The sequence below is a fragment of the Myotis lucifugus genome, unplaced genomic scaffold (assembly GCF_000147115.1).
Source record: "Myotis lucifugus unplaced genomic scaffold, Myoluc2.0 scaffold_662, whole genome shotgun sequence".
Lineage (NCBI taxonomy): Eukaryota > Metazoa > Chordata > Mammalia > Chiroptera > Vespertilionidae > Myotis > Myotis lucifugus.
The window spans coordinates 279575-296088 of NW_005871710.1; the positions used below are offsets into that span (position 1 = coordinate 279575).

The 16514-nt window shown below is 40.0% G+C and overlaps 1 protein-coding gene across 3 annotated transcripts in view; it reads right to left on the reverse strand.

The window, feature by feature from the left end:
* Positions 1-1040: 1040 nt before the first annotated feature.
* ARHGAP21 (Rho GTPase activating protein 21) overlaps positions 1041-16514 on the reverse strand; it is a 98772-nt gene continuing 83298 nt past the window's right edge. For 2 of the 3 annotated variants that reach the window (XM_023746369.1, XM_023746368.1), the window contains exons 3-5: positions 13447-13501; positions 2316-4209; positions 1042-1272 (exon numbers count right to left, since the gene is read on the reverse strand). In XM_023746369.1, coding sequence (XP_023602137.1) covers positions 1205-1272; positions 2316-4209; positions 13447-13501 — 2017 coding nt within the window. In that variant the 3' untranslated portion in view covers positions 1042-1204. Of the gene's footprint in view, positions 1273-2315; positions 4210-13446; positions 13502-16514 lie in introns of all 3 variants that reach the window. The other variant, XM_023746367.1, reaches the window with a different exon arrangement.

Genomic DNA, 16514 nt, shown 5'->3' on the forward strand with positions numbered 1-16514 from the left:
AATATAATCTCAATTATTCTTAAGTAGGAAGAAATTATGTTGCCAGTATTCTGATAAGATCTCACAAGCCTTTGAAATATAGCTACAGGTTGTAGGGCTTTTTATGTCTTAAGAAATCGTAAATCAATCATTAGTCCTCAGTTACCATCTATGAACTATCAGCCGTGGGCAAACTATGGCCCGCGGGCCGGATCCGCCCGTTTGAAATGAATAAAACTAAAAAAAAAAAAAAAAGACCGTACCCTTTTATGTAATGATGTTTACTTTGAATTTATATTAGTTCACACAAACACTCCATCCATGCTTTTGTTCCGGCCCTCCGGTCCAGTTTAAGAACCCATTGTGGCCCTCGAGTCAAAAAGTTTGCCCACCCCTGAAGATGATGTAGAAGGTTCCACCTACAGTAAAGTTCTACTATTCTTGAGGTTGGCCTTAAGGGTACATATATGAATATGAGTACAATTTAGGTTAAGACTCCCCACAATGTGTTCAACTTGAATATGTCATACTTATAAAAAATAAGTTAAATCAGAACTTTTAAAAAGCTGATTCTGATATATCACCTGGCATTTTAATAGTTCAATAGCTTTGAAAAGTTTATCTAGAGAAGAAAAACTGAAATATTACCCAAAGAGAAGCATAATATATTATCAAATTGTGAAGAACTCTTCATGAACTTATGAGGTAAGAGAGTAACAGTATGGGTCTTGGCCTCAAAGCAAGGCCCCTGCACCACGCAACTTCAGGGGGCGCTCTTCACAATGCATTCTATATTAATGGTGCTCTGTGATGTGGCTGAATCAGAGAAGCCTTCAATCCCTGTCTCTACCACTTATTGTGTGATTTTAGGGAAGTTAGTTAAGGACAGAGAACTGAACAAATGAGCTAAAATTTTGGCTCTCATGTAGTTTATGTTTTAGCTCAAAAACATGTAATTAACAAAAACTACAAAACATATCAAGTGGAAACAAGTGATGTGAAGATAAGTAGCTTAAGAGGATAGAGAATTGCCAGGTTCTGTGTATGTGTGTGGGGTACCTATTTTAGATAGGCTGCCTGACAAGGTAATGTCAAAGAGCCATGTAGTGAGAGAGGGCAAGTCAGGCGGTGCCAGGACCCTGAAGCAGGACATGCTTGGCACTGCCCAGCTGCAAAGCTGGCAGAGATGAAGACGGGATGAATGCACAGAAGATAGGACATGGAGTCAGAGGTGGAGTCGTGTTGGGGGGCAGATCGGGGAAGGCCTCGAAGGCCACTGTAGGATTTGAGATTCTATTTTGGGTAACACAGGAAGTAAACAGAGGGTTCCGGTTAGAGTGGCATGACCTGATTTACGTTTTTGAAACATTACAGTGGCTGCTTTGTGAAGAATATACCTGAGGTGTGTGGGAGCCGACTAAAGACTCGGTACATGTGACAGGAGTTCTAAATTGGGGCACATGCTTGTCATTTAGGTAATTCCAAGAGTTATTCTAAGACAGCAATTTGACAATGAAGAGGTCTCTTCTTTCAGCTTAATTTACACACACTTTAGAAAGTAAATAGCATTGTTTATATAAGGGGTGGGGAACCTTTTATTCTTTCTGCCAAGGGCCATCTGAATATTTATAAAATCATTCTTGAGCCATACAAAATTATCAACTTAAAAATTAGCCTGCTAGCCTGGCCGGTGTAGCTCAGTGGTTGAGTGTCGACCTATGAACCAGGAGGTCACAGTTTGATTCCCGGTCAGGCCACATGCCCGGGTTGCAGGCTCGATCCCCAGCAGGGGATTTGCAGGAGGCAGCTGATCAATGATTCTCTGTCATCCCTGATGTTTCTATCTCTTTCTCTGTCTCCCTTTCTTTCTGCAATCAATAAAAATATATTTTTAAAAATTAGCCTGCTATATTTGGTCACACACTTAATTAACTTCACCCCTAATTCTTGGCAGGGCCAACCAAATGATTTCTCAAGCCTTGTATGGCCCACAGGCCAGATGTTCCCCACCCCTGGTCTATACGGACGATTGATTACTGATTATCATCAGTTAGGTACAATTTGGTTGGCTGAGTCCCTTGGCCCCAGAAAGTGGGAATTTGTTTCAATTAAACAAAAACTTAAAAAGGGGACGGAATATGTAAAGTCTAAAAACAAAATAAAAGGAGAAAGAGGGTAAACACTTACGGCTCTGGTTTTAAGCACAACTTGGAAAATTCAGAAGAAATGTTTTAAAACCACAGTGTAAAATTTCTGTGCCTGTCAAACTAGAAATACTTTGCTAAAAAGATGTGTTAAATATTGGACATACAGCCAATGACTATAAATGAGCTCACCTATGAATGGGATGGAGGCCAAGGAGTCAGCAGGCGGACTGGTGCTGGAGGCCTTCCTTTCCTCAATCCTTTTTATATGGACCTCTCGGCGCGCGTCGTTAGGCAGCCAGCAGGTAGTGTCAGATGCGGTCTCGTGGTCATTTACTGCCAAGATGTAAGACTGATGCCTTAAAGGCTGCGGTGTTTGGCGACCAGAGGGAGGTTTTTCTCTTAGGATGACAGTTTCTTTATTATCTAAAGTATCTGACTGCTGAATTTCAGCCGCTTGTAAATGTAAATCTTGGCTCCTTTGAGTGACAGGTAATTCTCCTTCTGAAGCGCCGGAGTTCTCATTCACCTGAGGGGCAGACTTGGAAGCTCCAGACAGACAGGGGGCTTTCCCAGGCTCCACCTGCTGACCGGGGACACTTTCAGATCTTAACCGCGTCTGCGGATTCAACAGACTGTTTTGATGCAAGTGATTTACTGGTCTTTGGTCTTTGATAGAAACAAATGAATTCTGGTTAAATGATGGTTTTGTGACCTGCATCGAAGGTGCTTTCAGAGAATTACTTCTGACTTTGACAAGAGGTGACCTGTTTTGTGAAATACCTTGAGGCAGTGACATTCCACAAGTGGTTTGAAAACTTCTGTTTGACTGCACTGTCTTCAGATCTGGTGGAATTTTTATAAACTGAGACACCGATCCCACTCCTCTGCCACTCGTTCGCCTAATATCAGAATTAACAACACTCGGAGCCACGGTAAAATTGGAACCTCGGAAAGACTTGTGGATTTCTTGCTGCCTAGGTCTTTCGTAAATGCCTCGTCTATCGTCCTGCTCCGTAAATCCACTCCATTTATAAGTCTGTTTTCTTTCTCCATTTGAATCCGGCATTTGACTTTCAGAAGTGACGTTTTCCAAGGTTTCACCCTGTCCTTCGATATAATCCCATGAACGAGTCCTATGATTGCTAAAACTAACAGGTGGGGCTGTCAGCGCCCCCTGCGACGCACTGCGTGGACAATACTTCATTAGCACAGAGTCCTCCAGCCTCTCCTGGGACACACTGCGTTGTCGGATCTGAACAGACTGGGGCACTCGGTCATGAGAGGCGCTGCGGCGTCGTACCTGCAAAGTCGTGCGGTTCGGTACCACCTGGTTATAATCTGTTGTGCTCTGAGATGCTGCCCTTAAACTATCTAATCTTTCTTGAATTGTCCGACAACCCATATGCAATCGTCTGTTATCAATATACTCTTTGTAAGTTTTATAGTTTTTCCAGTCTATGTGCTGATGGGAATTTGGAGAATAATGATTAACAGACACAGAAGGAGAATCCAAAGCTTGAGATCTCTTGCTTGAGATTCCTTCCGAATGTCCACTGTAATTGCCAGACTTGACTAAAATTCCAGAAGGTTCCAACGATCTGGAGCCTGGGGCCTGATGAATTAGGTGGGCAGTGGGGATGGATGATGATGGTGATGTGGTTCTTGACACTGTTTTTAAAGAGGGCTGCTCACTTATGCCATACCTCACCTCTTCAGTTCTGTGTGAAGGAACTGTATGGTTGTTTCTATTAGGTAACAAATCTACAACCTTCTCAGAAGGTACAATGACAGTCCTCACACTCTCATTGCAAACACACACCGCTGTGTTTGACTTTGCAACGTCTGTTGGTGATGGAGGCACTTGTATTTCCATTCTATAGGCCCTGCCAGGTTGGGTCAGTACTGGGGTAGTGGTCTGCTGTTTGCTGGATGAGGAGTCTGGAGGAGATACTTCAGCTGGCGCTGCCATGGCTGAAGGGGCAGATGGCAGCCAGGGATAGCAGACTGGTGGAGGTTCGGGGATATTGCGGGCATTGCCACTGTAGGCTTCATTGCCTTTCAGGTAGGCATCTTGAGAATATGCCTACATGGAAATGAGAGGAAAGTGTCATTAAAAAATTCATAAAAAGAACAATAATTCCCATTGTGGCAATGCACTACTTCATTTTATGGTGCCCTACCTTGTTCCTGAGTGGCATTCACTCAAGCATGCATGCAAACACAACATAAGGGTGCACCACAAATTTAGAAAAGGGCTAGTCTCTCAGAAATCAAATAAATTGTAGAATGTGCAACAAATAAAAACTACAATTGCCTATTTTCTCAAAGGATTAGAAACACACCAAAAATTTCCCCCACCAATCAGATACAGCCAGATTGCTTCCAAAATTTTCCCCATTCAAGTTTCATGATTTTTCAGCAGTCGACAGGTTAAATGGCTGCCTAATAAATCTCAGCAAAAGAAGATTCTGATCTTTTGCCAGAATAGAGGTGAAAATATTAAAAATCTTAACCAAACACATTTCCATTTTAAGCACTACTGCTCTCATAAATTAGGTATCTTGATTAATGATTACTGAGTCCCCCAAAATAATCCATTTTGATAAATCAGGTCTTTCAACAGCCATGGTAAATATTTTAATATTTAAAATGAGAAGAATAGGCTTGTTTAAGAAAGTAAGCACATATATTAAAGGCATAAAAATGTGAAAATAAAGGTAATTCACTTTTCTGTACATAATTCTTATTTTAAGTTCATGCAAAATTATATTGTACAAATTTATTTGGTCTCTTACTTGTTATGAGGAGATGTTTCTCTACTACTAACAGGCAGGCATGCAGCTCAAATTATTTTTTATCAACTATTTGTAAAATTATCTAGCAATATTTTTTTAAAACTTAAGAAAAACTGAAATTAAACACAGAGTCTATAAAACAGAGCTAATCAATGCAACTCAGTACTGTTTAGCATCTGAGACAGCTAGGTGTGGTATCATATTACATATCCTTCTCTAATCAAAACAAGCTGCATTCAAGACTATCATCACATCCTGCCTTTGCATTAGATAGCTTGCAAAGCTCAAGCGCAGCCACAAACATAACATCACAGCAAAGGACTAAGGAAAGAGAGAGGGTGGGATACTTAAAAAATACAGATGCAGATAAATATCATGTTCTAAAACCAGTTATGCACAGGATACAAAAAAAACCACAATTAAAAATAAAGAAAACAATTATCACAAACACATTCTGCAAATTAGTAAGATTAACACTATGGAGGGATTTCTCTAAGCAAACTTACAGTTTTAATCAATTGGCTTATTACAAATCTCTACCAAACATGACTTAAAAAGCAAGGAAATGGCTTCTGTGCATTTCTTACCAGAGCTGTGACATCCTTTGTAAATTGTAGCTAGCAGAAAATAGGAAAACATAGTAGAAGCTGCTTACTGATATAAAGACAGAATCATGTTGTCACATTGATGCTGGAAACAGCAAGCTAAAAATACAGCTATACTGATTTCTCTGGAAGGTACCAAGAGAGGTAAAGGGCAGTGAAGCATAAAGAATAACTTCAGTATCCTTCTGAGCATCTTTTTCTCAGGCTTTTATCTGGTTCTCATTTGACTTGTCTACCATTCTTGAAAGCAAAAGCCATCTGAAGACATGCATTCCTAACAGGTATTTTCTTCGCTGTGCACTGCTGTCTGACAGTGTGCTCCGAAGCTTCCCTTCCACAGGAGCAACATTGATGTCCCTCATTTCCCCTGAGCTGCTTCCATCTCTGCTTCCAGATGACGAAACGAATGCTCTATTATGCATTTAAAATAGTACAACCTCCTCCTTCCCCTGTAAATCAGAGCAGAACCACGAGCAGTGGGCTGACTGCAGCTGCTTTTACACCATGATTTGGAAAAAAAGAATGACTGTTTTATTAAGTAGCTTTCACTCAAAAATTAAGATCTTTCAACACTGCACCTTTTGCCTTGTTTCATTATGGAAATAAGCACTGACTAGGCAGAAAATATTACTTCCAGAATAACCCTTCTTACAATGAATATTCTAAACATAAACTTAGTTGCACTGAGAAATTAAAGCGAAGTAGATAAAAGAAAACATGCATGCCATAATAGTTTTAGTGAATGAACACAGTCAGTCAAAATATACATTTTGGATATGTGCACTGACATAACGAACCTATCTTTTTAACGCTGACTATATTCACACCAATACTTTTCCATGAAAGGAAAGCTGTGCTTGGATGAGTGAACTCTCAGATACATTATTTCCCACAGCGTGTTTGTGCAATTTTGTTAGGTATCACCGGAAAGGGGGTGTTGGGGAGTGTTCTCTGCGGTCAATGATGTAGGGAAAGGTTGGCTGGTTCTTGACTTCTCAAGACCTCTACTACATTAATATACAATGCAAAACTCAAAAGAGAAATTACACACTTCTTTGGCCAAGGAACCCATTTTCTCTAGGGGTTTCACATGATTAGAATTTCTCCTAGAAAATGCTGTTCTTTTAAAGATACCTCCTTTATTCAAATTTGGGGAGGAATATTATATTTTAACAATAGAAGTGTATGATTGGAACTACCAAATATTTGAAAAATTATTTGACATACTTCAGACATTGCTAAGATTCCTATATAGCAGTAGACTAAATAAATAGAATGTCTTACACATACAGAACTACTGTCTAATGTAAGCAGATATAGTTGCAATTAATAAAATATAATTCATTCAAGAGCATTACTGAATTTCTTCACATAGTCTATCAGTTCATAAACACTAAAAATCCTTGTTTATCTATCTATCTATCTATCTATCTATCTATCTATCTAAAAGTTGCTCATTTTCATAAAGTTTGAGAACCAATACCATTCAATTAATATCCCTGGGGAAATCAGCAGCACCCTAAGGCCATTATAGATTAGTATGTGTTCCAAGTGGGTCATGGACATACCTGGGAATAATTATGGAACTTCTATGGATATTTTGAGAGGTATGGTACAGACATAAATTAGCTTCCAATAAATTTAGGGAAGTAAATTAGGAATAGACAATATGCACTTTAAGGAACCCTCCTCTCCCATGGTGTTTTTAAGTGTTCCACCAGAAAAAAAACACCTACTAAGGAATGCTTTAGACTTCTTCAAAGAGGAAAGTGTTCACCAGGGCTTGGGAAAACACTGGGTGGATCATCTGGAATGAATTACAATATGCAACTCTTTGACATGAACATGGAATACATTGATAAGGTTTTATATTCTTGGAACAGAACTAAAAACCCAATAACTTGCTCATAGCTGTCACTGTGGAACACTTTCCCTTGCATACTTGGTCAAAAAGTACCACAACTTTTACTGAGATGTCATGGTCTGACATATCAATGTTTTAATAAATAGAAATGTATTATTTAATACTAAATAATCCTAAAATAATCTTTCAATTCAGTTTTAGGAAAGTTGCATTAAAATCACTATTGCCATACCTATGAAACTTATACCATCTATATATATAAAAGCCTAAGCGGTCGTTAAGGCTGGACGACCGGATGACCGGCCGGTAGCTATTACACGCACTGACCACCAGGAAGCAAATGCTCAACGCAGGAGCTGGCTCCTGGTGGTCAGTGCACTCCCACAGCCAACCTCCCCCTGGTTAGCCAGCCCAGATCGGCCCTGATTGCCGGGCAGGCCGAAGGACCCCACCTTTGCACGAATTCGTGCACCAGGCATCTAGTCTAATAAATGATAAAAACAAAACAAACAAAAACCCTGCAGAATACATAAGCTGGTATCAGTAAAATTCTTGCCTACCATTTTACTTTAACATGCTGACTTATTAAATTAATGCTATTACCTCTGAGAAAAGCAAAAATAACGACATGTCTGTCTGTATAGTAAAATATATGCCAACCATGCCACATGGGGTATGGGAGAAGGGGATGGGTGGGTATTTTATACCTTTCTAAATTATTCAAAATTTTTCTAACAAGCATGTACTATTCTTATATTATGTAAAAACAGATTTTTAAAAAGAACAAAGCAACTGCTACAAACTTGCAAAACGTGAAAAAATCCCTCCAGAAATCCTACTGCTATTTCTCTTACTCTAGGCAGGACCACCTAGATCCACACTTGACCAATGGATATCTTATTTTAAGAAGAATATTCTATTGATTATAAATCATATTAAATGATTATTTTGGGGGGTAAGAGATCAACCGAAGGACTTGTATGCATGCATATAAGCATAACCAATGGACATAAGACACTGGGGGGTAGGGGAGGCCAGGGGATTGTCAAGGGTGGGGGGAAAAAGGACACATATGTAATACCCTTTGTAATACTTTAAGCAATAAAAATTAAAAAAAAATGATTATTTTGAAAGTAATTCTTTCAATTGCAGTTTGCATTCATTGTTATTTTGTATTGGTTTCAGGTATACAGCATAGTGGTGAGACAATCATATACTTTACAAAGTGTTCCTCCCGCTAGTTCCATTACCCACCTGGCACCATATATAGTTCTAATAAATCTAAAGACAAACTTGGGTTGAATTACAGTTTTCAATTTATATCAAATCTTCATGCAGTGGAAAATGGAGCACTGGACTCAGAGCTCATGTGTGAGTAAGAATAACAGCTCTGAACCAACTAGCAGTATGACTGTGGTAAGCCGCCCTATCTCCTCATCGGTAACCAATGGCAAAATAATACTGTGGTTTAGTTTAGAAGTCAGACTTTAGTTTTTGACTGGCTGGGTTTCAAATCCTAGTGCCATCGCTTCCTGCCCTGTTACACTAGAAAAGGTGTTTCACCTTGCTGTGTTTTTAACCCAGTCCAGCACCAAATAGACTCAAAATGCCCAGGTCAAACATTATATATACCAAAGAATCTCTACAGCTATCAGATCTGACCAACTCAAAATTTTGTTTTGAGTCCATTGAGCCAAATGACTAACAAAATATCTTGAGGCATCCACTGAAAAAAATGTTGAGACTGAGTTCTCCTATCATCAGTCTACTCAAGAAAGTATTTCCTTCAGCCAGCATCACTGTTTAGGTGACTTGATGGATGGTGGCTATTCCATTCACACAGAGCTTTGAAGAAGGTAACAAAACCATTTTGTATTTTTTTTTAATGAAACAGGAAATGCTTCTTGTTTCGTAACAATACTTTACAAATATGAAGCTAAGATATCACAATCTAAAATATCATTATAAAATACTGTCAAAGTGAATAACATGAATGTAACACTATGCATCATTAATCTAGAAAATATATGTTGGTTTAAAAAATGAAGCTGCCAGGTACAAGAGTACTATGATCAGCACTAGTTAATAACATAATGGATTATTGTTCATCTTCATGTCTTTCAACATTCTATCACTATCACCTATAAATTATGAAATATATTAGTATACCTGTCCTTACATGAGTCAAGTTTTAAACCAAACTACATTTTCTCTGTCCTCTCAAAGATGAGCTTGGTACCTCTAGAACAATGTGGTCCATATTATCACTTTAGGAACAAAATTTCATGGACACACCCAACCCGCCTGCCCAAGCAAACATATACAAATTATGACAGGCTTCTTCCCTCGGGTAAATAATTTTTACAGTGGCTGTAAAAATGGTCATGTTTACTTTTTCTTTACAAAAATATTCAACCTCATGGGACAAATACATCTGTATAAGTATATATTTGGGATATCAGATTTAAGACTACCATAAATACTTCTAAAGGCCCCTCATAGAACTTTTTAGCTTTAGAATCTGTCAGAAGTATTTGTAATGCGTTTTTTTTAAATCCCAGACTCTTTTTTTGTTGTTGTTTTGTAATAGCTTTAAAAAAAAATAACACTTGTAGATATTCCAGCTAAAAACATTTATGCAGAAAAGAAATTGCCACGTACTAATGGAACAATGCATAGAGTGCATTAATTTATACACTCCTTCAATTTCCTAATGAATTATTGTACATCCAAATGTGAGTAAAGGCTGTGTTTTTAAGTGAGGTTTTCTTTTATTATTAGGGGTAAGAGCTTTTAATATCTTATGATTCAAGTAACATGTTTTATAAATGAGTTTTCTGTTACAATATCCCAGCACCCTTTACTGATGAACCTCAAAGATGTATATACTCATGTCACTCTATGAACCAATGATCCCGTTTGCAACCCTTTGTATTTTACCTTTATTTTAAATGTATTTATCTTAAGTATCACAAGACAGATTAATTAACCTAATTTTCCACTGATCGCATCATTACAGAATTGTTCCTTCCGCTGCGGCTGCTGCTCTTCATCAGCCACACAGCAGGCTGGGGCAGTAATCCCGTGTCTGCTTCCTTCTCTGGGCTTTTAGTGCCATGCCAGCCATTCTGTGAAATGTGCACTGCTCGAAACTGCGTCCAACCAGTGCCTTCACTTTGGCAAGGAAAGCGTCTACTGAAGACGAGAAAACAGTTCTGTTTTGGGAGTACATTCTGTCCTTGAGTCAGCAGATTGCACAGAGGGTACAAGGTAAAGCTTTCCCTGCCATCTGTCTCTCATCTCCTAGTTCTTGTTGAAGGGGAGCACTAGCGGAAGCCCCTATCTATCTCTTATCTAGTGACTTCCGTGGCTTGCAGTGGTTACGTCTGCTACTCTCTCACTCTGCGCTATCTTCAGGGTAGGAACTCTACCACTGGCTCCATATGCCTCGTCAGATCACCCTGGATAGTGGCACCTTCATTGCTGAGGCTCCAACCCCAATAGACTGTGTACTTAAGATGGGTAATCTGTTATCAGTAAAAAGCCATTCCCAAGTAAAACCAACACACCTTGAAAATACAAGGTTGAATTCCCTGGGTTTTAGTTCATTATATTTACACTAGAGGCCCGGTGCACAAAAATTTGTGCACTCGGGGGGGAGAGGGGGTTCCTCAGCCCGGCCTGTGCCCTCTCGCAGTCTGGGACCCCTCAGGAGATAACGATCTGCTGGCTTAGGCCTGCTCCTGGGTGGCAGAGGGCAGGCCCAATCCCTAGGTGCAGCCCTGGTCGGGCTCAGAGCAGGGCCGATTGGGGAGTTGGGGCGCCACCCCCTGTCATGCACAGAACAGGGCGGATCGGGAGGTTGCGATGCCACCCTCAGTCACGCTCAGGGTAGGGCCGATTGGGGGGTTGGGGCACCGCCCCCTGTCACACTCAAGGCAGGGTCAATGGGGAGGTTGCAGCGCCACCCCCTGTCACGCACAGAGCAGGGCCGATCAGGGGGTTGGGGCGCTGCCCCCTGTCACTCACAGAGCAGGGCCAATCAGGGGGGTTGGGGCTCCGTACCCTGTCACGCACAGAGCAGGGCCGATCAGGGGGTTGGGGAGCTCCCCCCTGTCATGCACAGAGCAGGGCCAATCAGGGGGTTGAGGAGCTCCCCCCTGTCACACACAGAGCAGGGCCGATAGGGGAGTTGGGGCGCCACACCCTGTCACACACAGAGCCACAGGGCAATCAGGGGGGTGGGGCGCTGCCCCCTGTCACACTGATCCCGGTGCCGGGAGGCCTCTTGGCTCCGCTGATCCCGGTGCTGGGAGGCCTCACTGCTCCGCTGATTCCGGTGCTGGGAGGCATATTACCCTTTTACTATATAAGATAGAGGCCTGGTGCACGGGTGGGGGCCGGCTGGTTTGCCCTGAAGGGTGTCCTGGATCAGGGTGGGGGTCCCGCTTGGGTGCCTGGCCAGCCTGGGTGAGGGGCTGATGGCTGTTTGCAGCTGGTCACACCCCCTTCAGGGTGGGGGTCCCCACTGGGGTGCCTGGCCAGTCTGGGTGAGGGGCTGAGGGCTGTTTTCAGGCTGGCGGGTGACTGAAGCTCCCAACCGCTCCTTTTTTTCTTTTTTTTTTTATTCTGGGCCAGCTTTAGCTCTGAGGCTTGGCTCCAGCTCTGAGGCCTCGGCTTCTGAAAGCAGGTATCTGGTTTGTTTGGGTTCTATAATCGAAACACTGTTTCAACTCCAGCTCTGAGATCCCGGCTGGCTGAAAGCAGGTTTCTGGGGTTTTGTTTAGCTTCTATATTTGTAACAATGTTTCAAACTGCAAGCTCAGAGGCCGGCAGCGGCAGGCAGGGAATGTTGGCTTCCTCCATCACTGGAGCAAGCAAGCCTCCTGTTAGCTTCAAGCTGCCTGGCTGCCGGCCGCCATCTTGGCTGGTAGTTAATTTGCATATCGCCCTGATTAGCCAATGGGAAGGGTAGCAGAGGTACGGCTAATTACCACGTTTCTCTTTTATTAGATAGGATGTCAGTGTATAAGTTGAATCATTAGAATCAGCTTTAGTGACATTTTTGTAAAAACAAAAGTTCACAGATTACTTAGGACTTTTGTTGAACTAAGTTCAAAGTAATGCCCTACAAATGAAAATCACTACTTCACAATTTCCATTCCCACAACAAAGGTTCTATAAGTTCCCTATTTTTCTTGAATAAGAAAAAAAAACCAACAACTATCATTAGAAGGAATTAAAAAAACAAAACTTCAGTGGCTACTGCCATTTCCTAGATCTAATTGTTAGCTTTTAGTGTATAACTTAATGATTTTGCTCATGCTCTATTATTCTACAAAACTCAAAGTTAATTGAGGAAAAATATTAATTTCTTAAATGAAATTTATATATTTTACCATCTTTTTACTTTCAGCAATATTTAAGCTAACTAAAGGAGGAAAGTATTCCATTCCACTTATTTTCTATCTAAAAATGAGAAAAATACTTTAAATGCTAAAGTTTTCAAAAATATAGTTTCATCTCCTCTCTAAGACTTTAATATGTTTCCCTTAAATTGTAGATTCATTTAGTGTGAATATTACCAATGAAATTGATACTGTTAAACAAAATTACCTACTAAATTATAAATAGTAATACTTATTAGAAAATTAAGAAATGGTTTTCATAACATTTCTCATATGAGAAAAAGATTCTAATTTCTGCAGATAGGGTTTGCACCTTGAGGTTTGGCTTTGGTCACATGACTACCTAGAAAGCAACACCTGGGGTGAACTCTAAGAGTGTCATTGCAAATGACAGCAGTAAGAAGAGTTCACTGTGAAATCGATAACACATTTTCATATCACTTAATTGCAAAATATTGACATTGGTCTTTTTTTCTTTCTTTTTTTTTTTTTGTGGCAAATTCCAGACTCTGCTAATTGCTAATTGAATAAGAGAGTTTGGGGTGGGTTTTTTTTCTATAATTTTTTAAAAATCAATTTCCTCTTTGAAAGATTTTTATTAACACTCATGACTAAAATATAATTCATATTTGAATAAATAAAACTTACCACTTGGAGAATGTCTTCATCTTTTGGCATAACACTAAGTTCCAATGTTGTATCACTGAAATTGAAAATATACAAATACTATTTTAGGGAGGTGGGAATATGTAAGAAAGACATCAAGAAAAAAATAGTTAACTCAGAAGTATTTCTTAAATTGCTTAAGAGTTTAAGTTTTGGTTTTAAAAAAATCTTTATTTTTTTTAAATCCCAAGCATTAAAATGAAATTCATACACACACACACACACACACACACACACACACACACACACTAATTATATATGAAAAAGAGCACCCTGCCATATATTTGAGCTATTCATAATCAGTCAAGGCTTCTTTATAATTTAGAAACATAATTTAATTTAGAAACAAAGTATATTATTTATATTAAATAGTCCTGGAACAAAATTCATCAGTATATAATTTGTCATTATTATTTTACTTCAAGTAACAGAACAAATCACACATTTTTAGCACACATTATCACTATTTATCAAGTTAAAAAGTACATGAACATAAAAATAACCAAAGATCCATCACATTTAACATTTTAAGCAATATTAAGCATTCTCATTTTGAAATATCCCCTTTGGGCCTCAGAGGTGAAGAAAATCAGAATTCACCATCAAAACTTTTTTTTTAAATGTTTTTACTGATTTTAGTGATGGGGAAGGGAGAGGGATAGAGATATAGGAACATCGATGAGAGAGAAATCATCGACTGGGCTGCCTCTTGCATGACCCCTACTGGGGATCGAGCCCGCAGCTCAGGCATGTGCCCTGACTGGGAATTGAACCAATGACCTCTTGGTTCATGGGTCACTGCTCAACCATTAAGCCACACCAGCTGGGCACAACTTACTTTTTTATTGATTTTAGAAAGAATGGAGGGGGGAAGAAAGGGAGGGACAGAGAGAGCGAGGGAGAGGGAGAAGGAGGAGGAGAGGGAGGGGGAAGGGAGGTAAAGAGAGAGAGAGAGAGAAGAGATCAATTTATAATTTTTAAAACAATATAGTATTTCAACTACTGTGCTTTCTTCTTTATGATTGAATTTTAGAGACTTTACAGGAAAACTCAACATCTCATTTCATTTTGGTACCACATCCTGTTCAAAATGATAGACAGTTTCTCTATATATGAAAAAGTTCAAAGGAGTAAATTATATTGAGTCTTGCGACCTGGAATTGCATTTAGATAAGGCAAGGAGAGTGCTGTCCCCATCAAGCGCTTCAATATCTAACCTAACAATATCAGGTAGCATTTTTCTCAATACAATCAAGAGATTAAAAAACAATCAACAAACAACAACAAAAAAAAACCCCACAAAATCCACTAATTTACTGGTGTCTCTTTTTGATAGAGTTGAACCCTTACTTGGGTGTTTATAAATGCTAAGAAAATAGAAAACCAATAAGAAGCACAGGTTCAAATGAAGTAACTAGTAAAATATATAGGTATTTGTATTTCAATGTTTAGAATTGGTAGAAAATACATACTGATGTTTAGATAAATTCTTCTGCAAGGGTACATTTTTACATTAATATACTGCAGAATCTCAATGGCTTTGTGCTGCATTTTCCATTTGCTAAAAACAGCAGATAAAAGGAACACGATTTTTAAAAAGAAAATAGGCCCAGCCACTGTGGCTTAGTGGTTGAACATGGACCTATGAACCAGGAGGTCACAGTTCAATTCCCAGTCAGGGCACATGCCTGAGCTGCGAGCTTGATCCCCAGTAGGGGCATGCAGGAGGCAGCTGATCAATGATTCTCTTTCATCATTGATGTTTCTATTTCTCTCTCCCTCTCCCTTCCTGTCTAAAATCAATAAAAATATGTTTTTTTTTAAATAAGGGACAGATCCAAAGACAGAGAAACAGCGATCAGACTATCAATCCCCAGAGGGAAAGTAGGGGAGGGTGGGGGCAAGGGGAAGAGATTAACCAAAGGACTTGTATGCATGCATATAAGCCAAACCAATAAACATGGACAACAGGGGATGAAAGCATGAGTGGCGGGGGGGGGAAGTTGAGGGTTAATGGGGGGGATGAGGACACACTTGTAATACCTTAACCAATAAAGAAATTAAAGATAAAAAAATAAGTAAGAAAATAGGATCATGAAAAAACAGGATTTCTCTATTTTTCAAATTGCTTTATTGGCTAAAAAATTAGGAATGCCATTTCATTTGAAAGATGAACTGCACCAATTATGAAAATAAATAAATAATATGGATTTTGAGGGAAACAAAGATTATAGTTATGGTCACTTGGAAAGCCTATTTTTAAAGAAGACATGTTAACAAATACACTAAAAGTCCTCAAATTGCAGGCTGACAAAATATCCTATATAATAAAAGGCTAATATGCAAATAGACTGAATGGTGAAACGACCGGTCACTATGACGCGCACTGACCACCAGGGGGCAGACACTCAATGTAGGAGCTGCCCCCTCGTGGTCAGTGTGCTCCCACAGGGGGAGTGCTGCTCAGAAGCCCTGAGCCGGGCTCAGGGCTGGCTAGCGCAGCAGCAGTGGAGGAAGCCTCTCCTGCCTCTGTGGCAGTCGGACATCCCCCAAGGGCTCCCGGACTGTGAGAGGGTGCAGGGTGCAGGTCGGGCTGAGGGAACCCCTGCTCCAAGTGCACGAATTTCGTGTACCGGGCCTCTACTATTAGTATATTTACGATGATCTAAATTATTTTAAGAAAAAGAAATTTGGGGTGGATCTCCCCACTGCCTCTGGAGAGACTTCAGATGCTTTACCAGTCCCCAAGACTCCTCAATACTCTAAGACAGGGGTGGGCAAACTTTTTGACTCGAGGGCCACAATGGGTTCTTAAACTGGACCGGAGGGCCGGAACAAAAGCATGGATGGAGTGTTTGTGTGAACTAATATAAATTCAAAGTAAACATCATTACATAAAAGGGTACGGTCTTTTTTTTTTTTTAGTTTTATTCATTTCAAACGGGCCGGATCCGGCCAGAGGGCCGTAGTTTGCCCACGGCTGCTCTAAGATCAATTAGTATCACTGTAAGAAACACCTAGACTTCAATGTTAGAGGCTAAATTTATGAT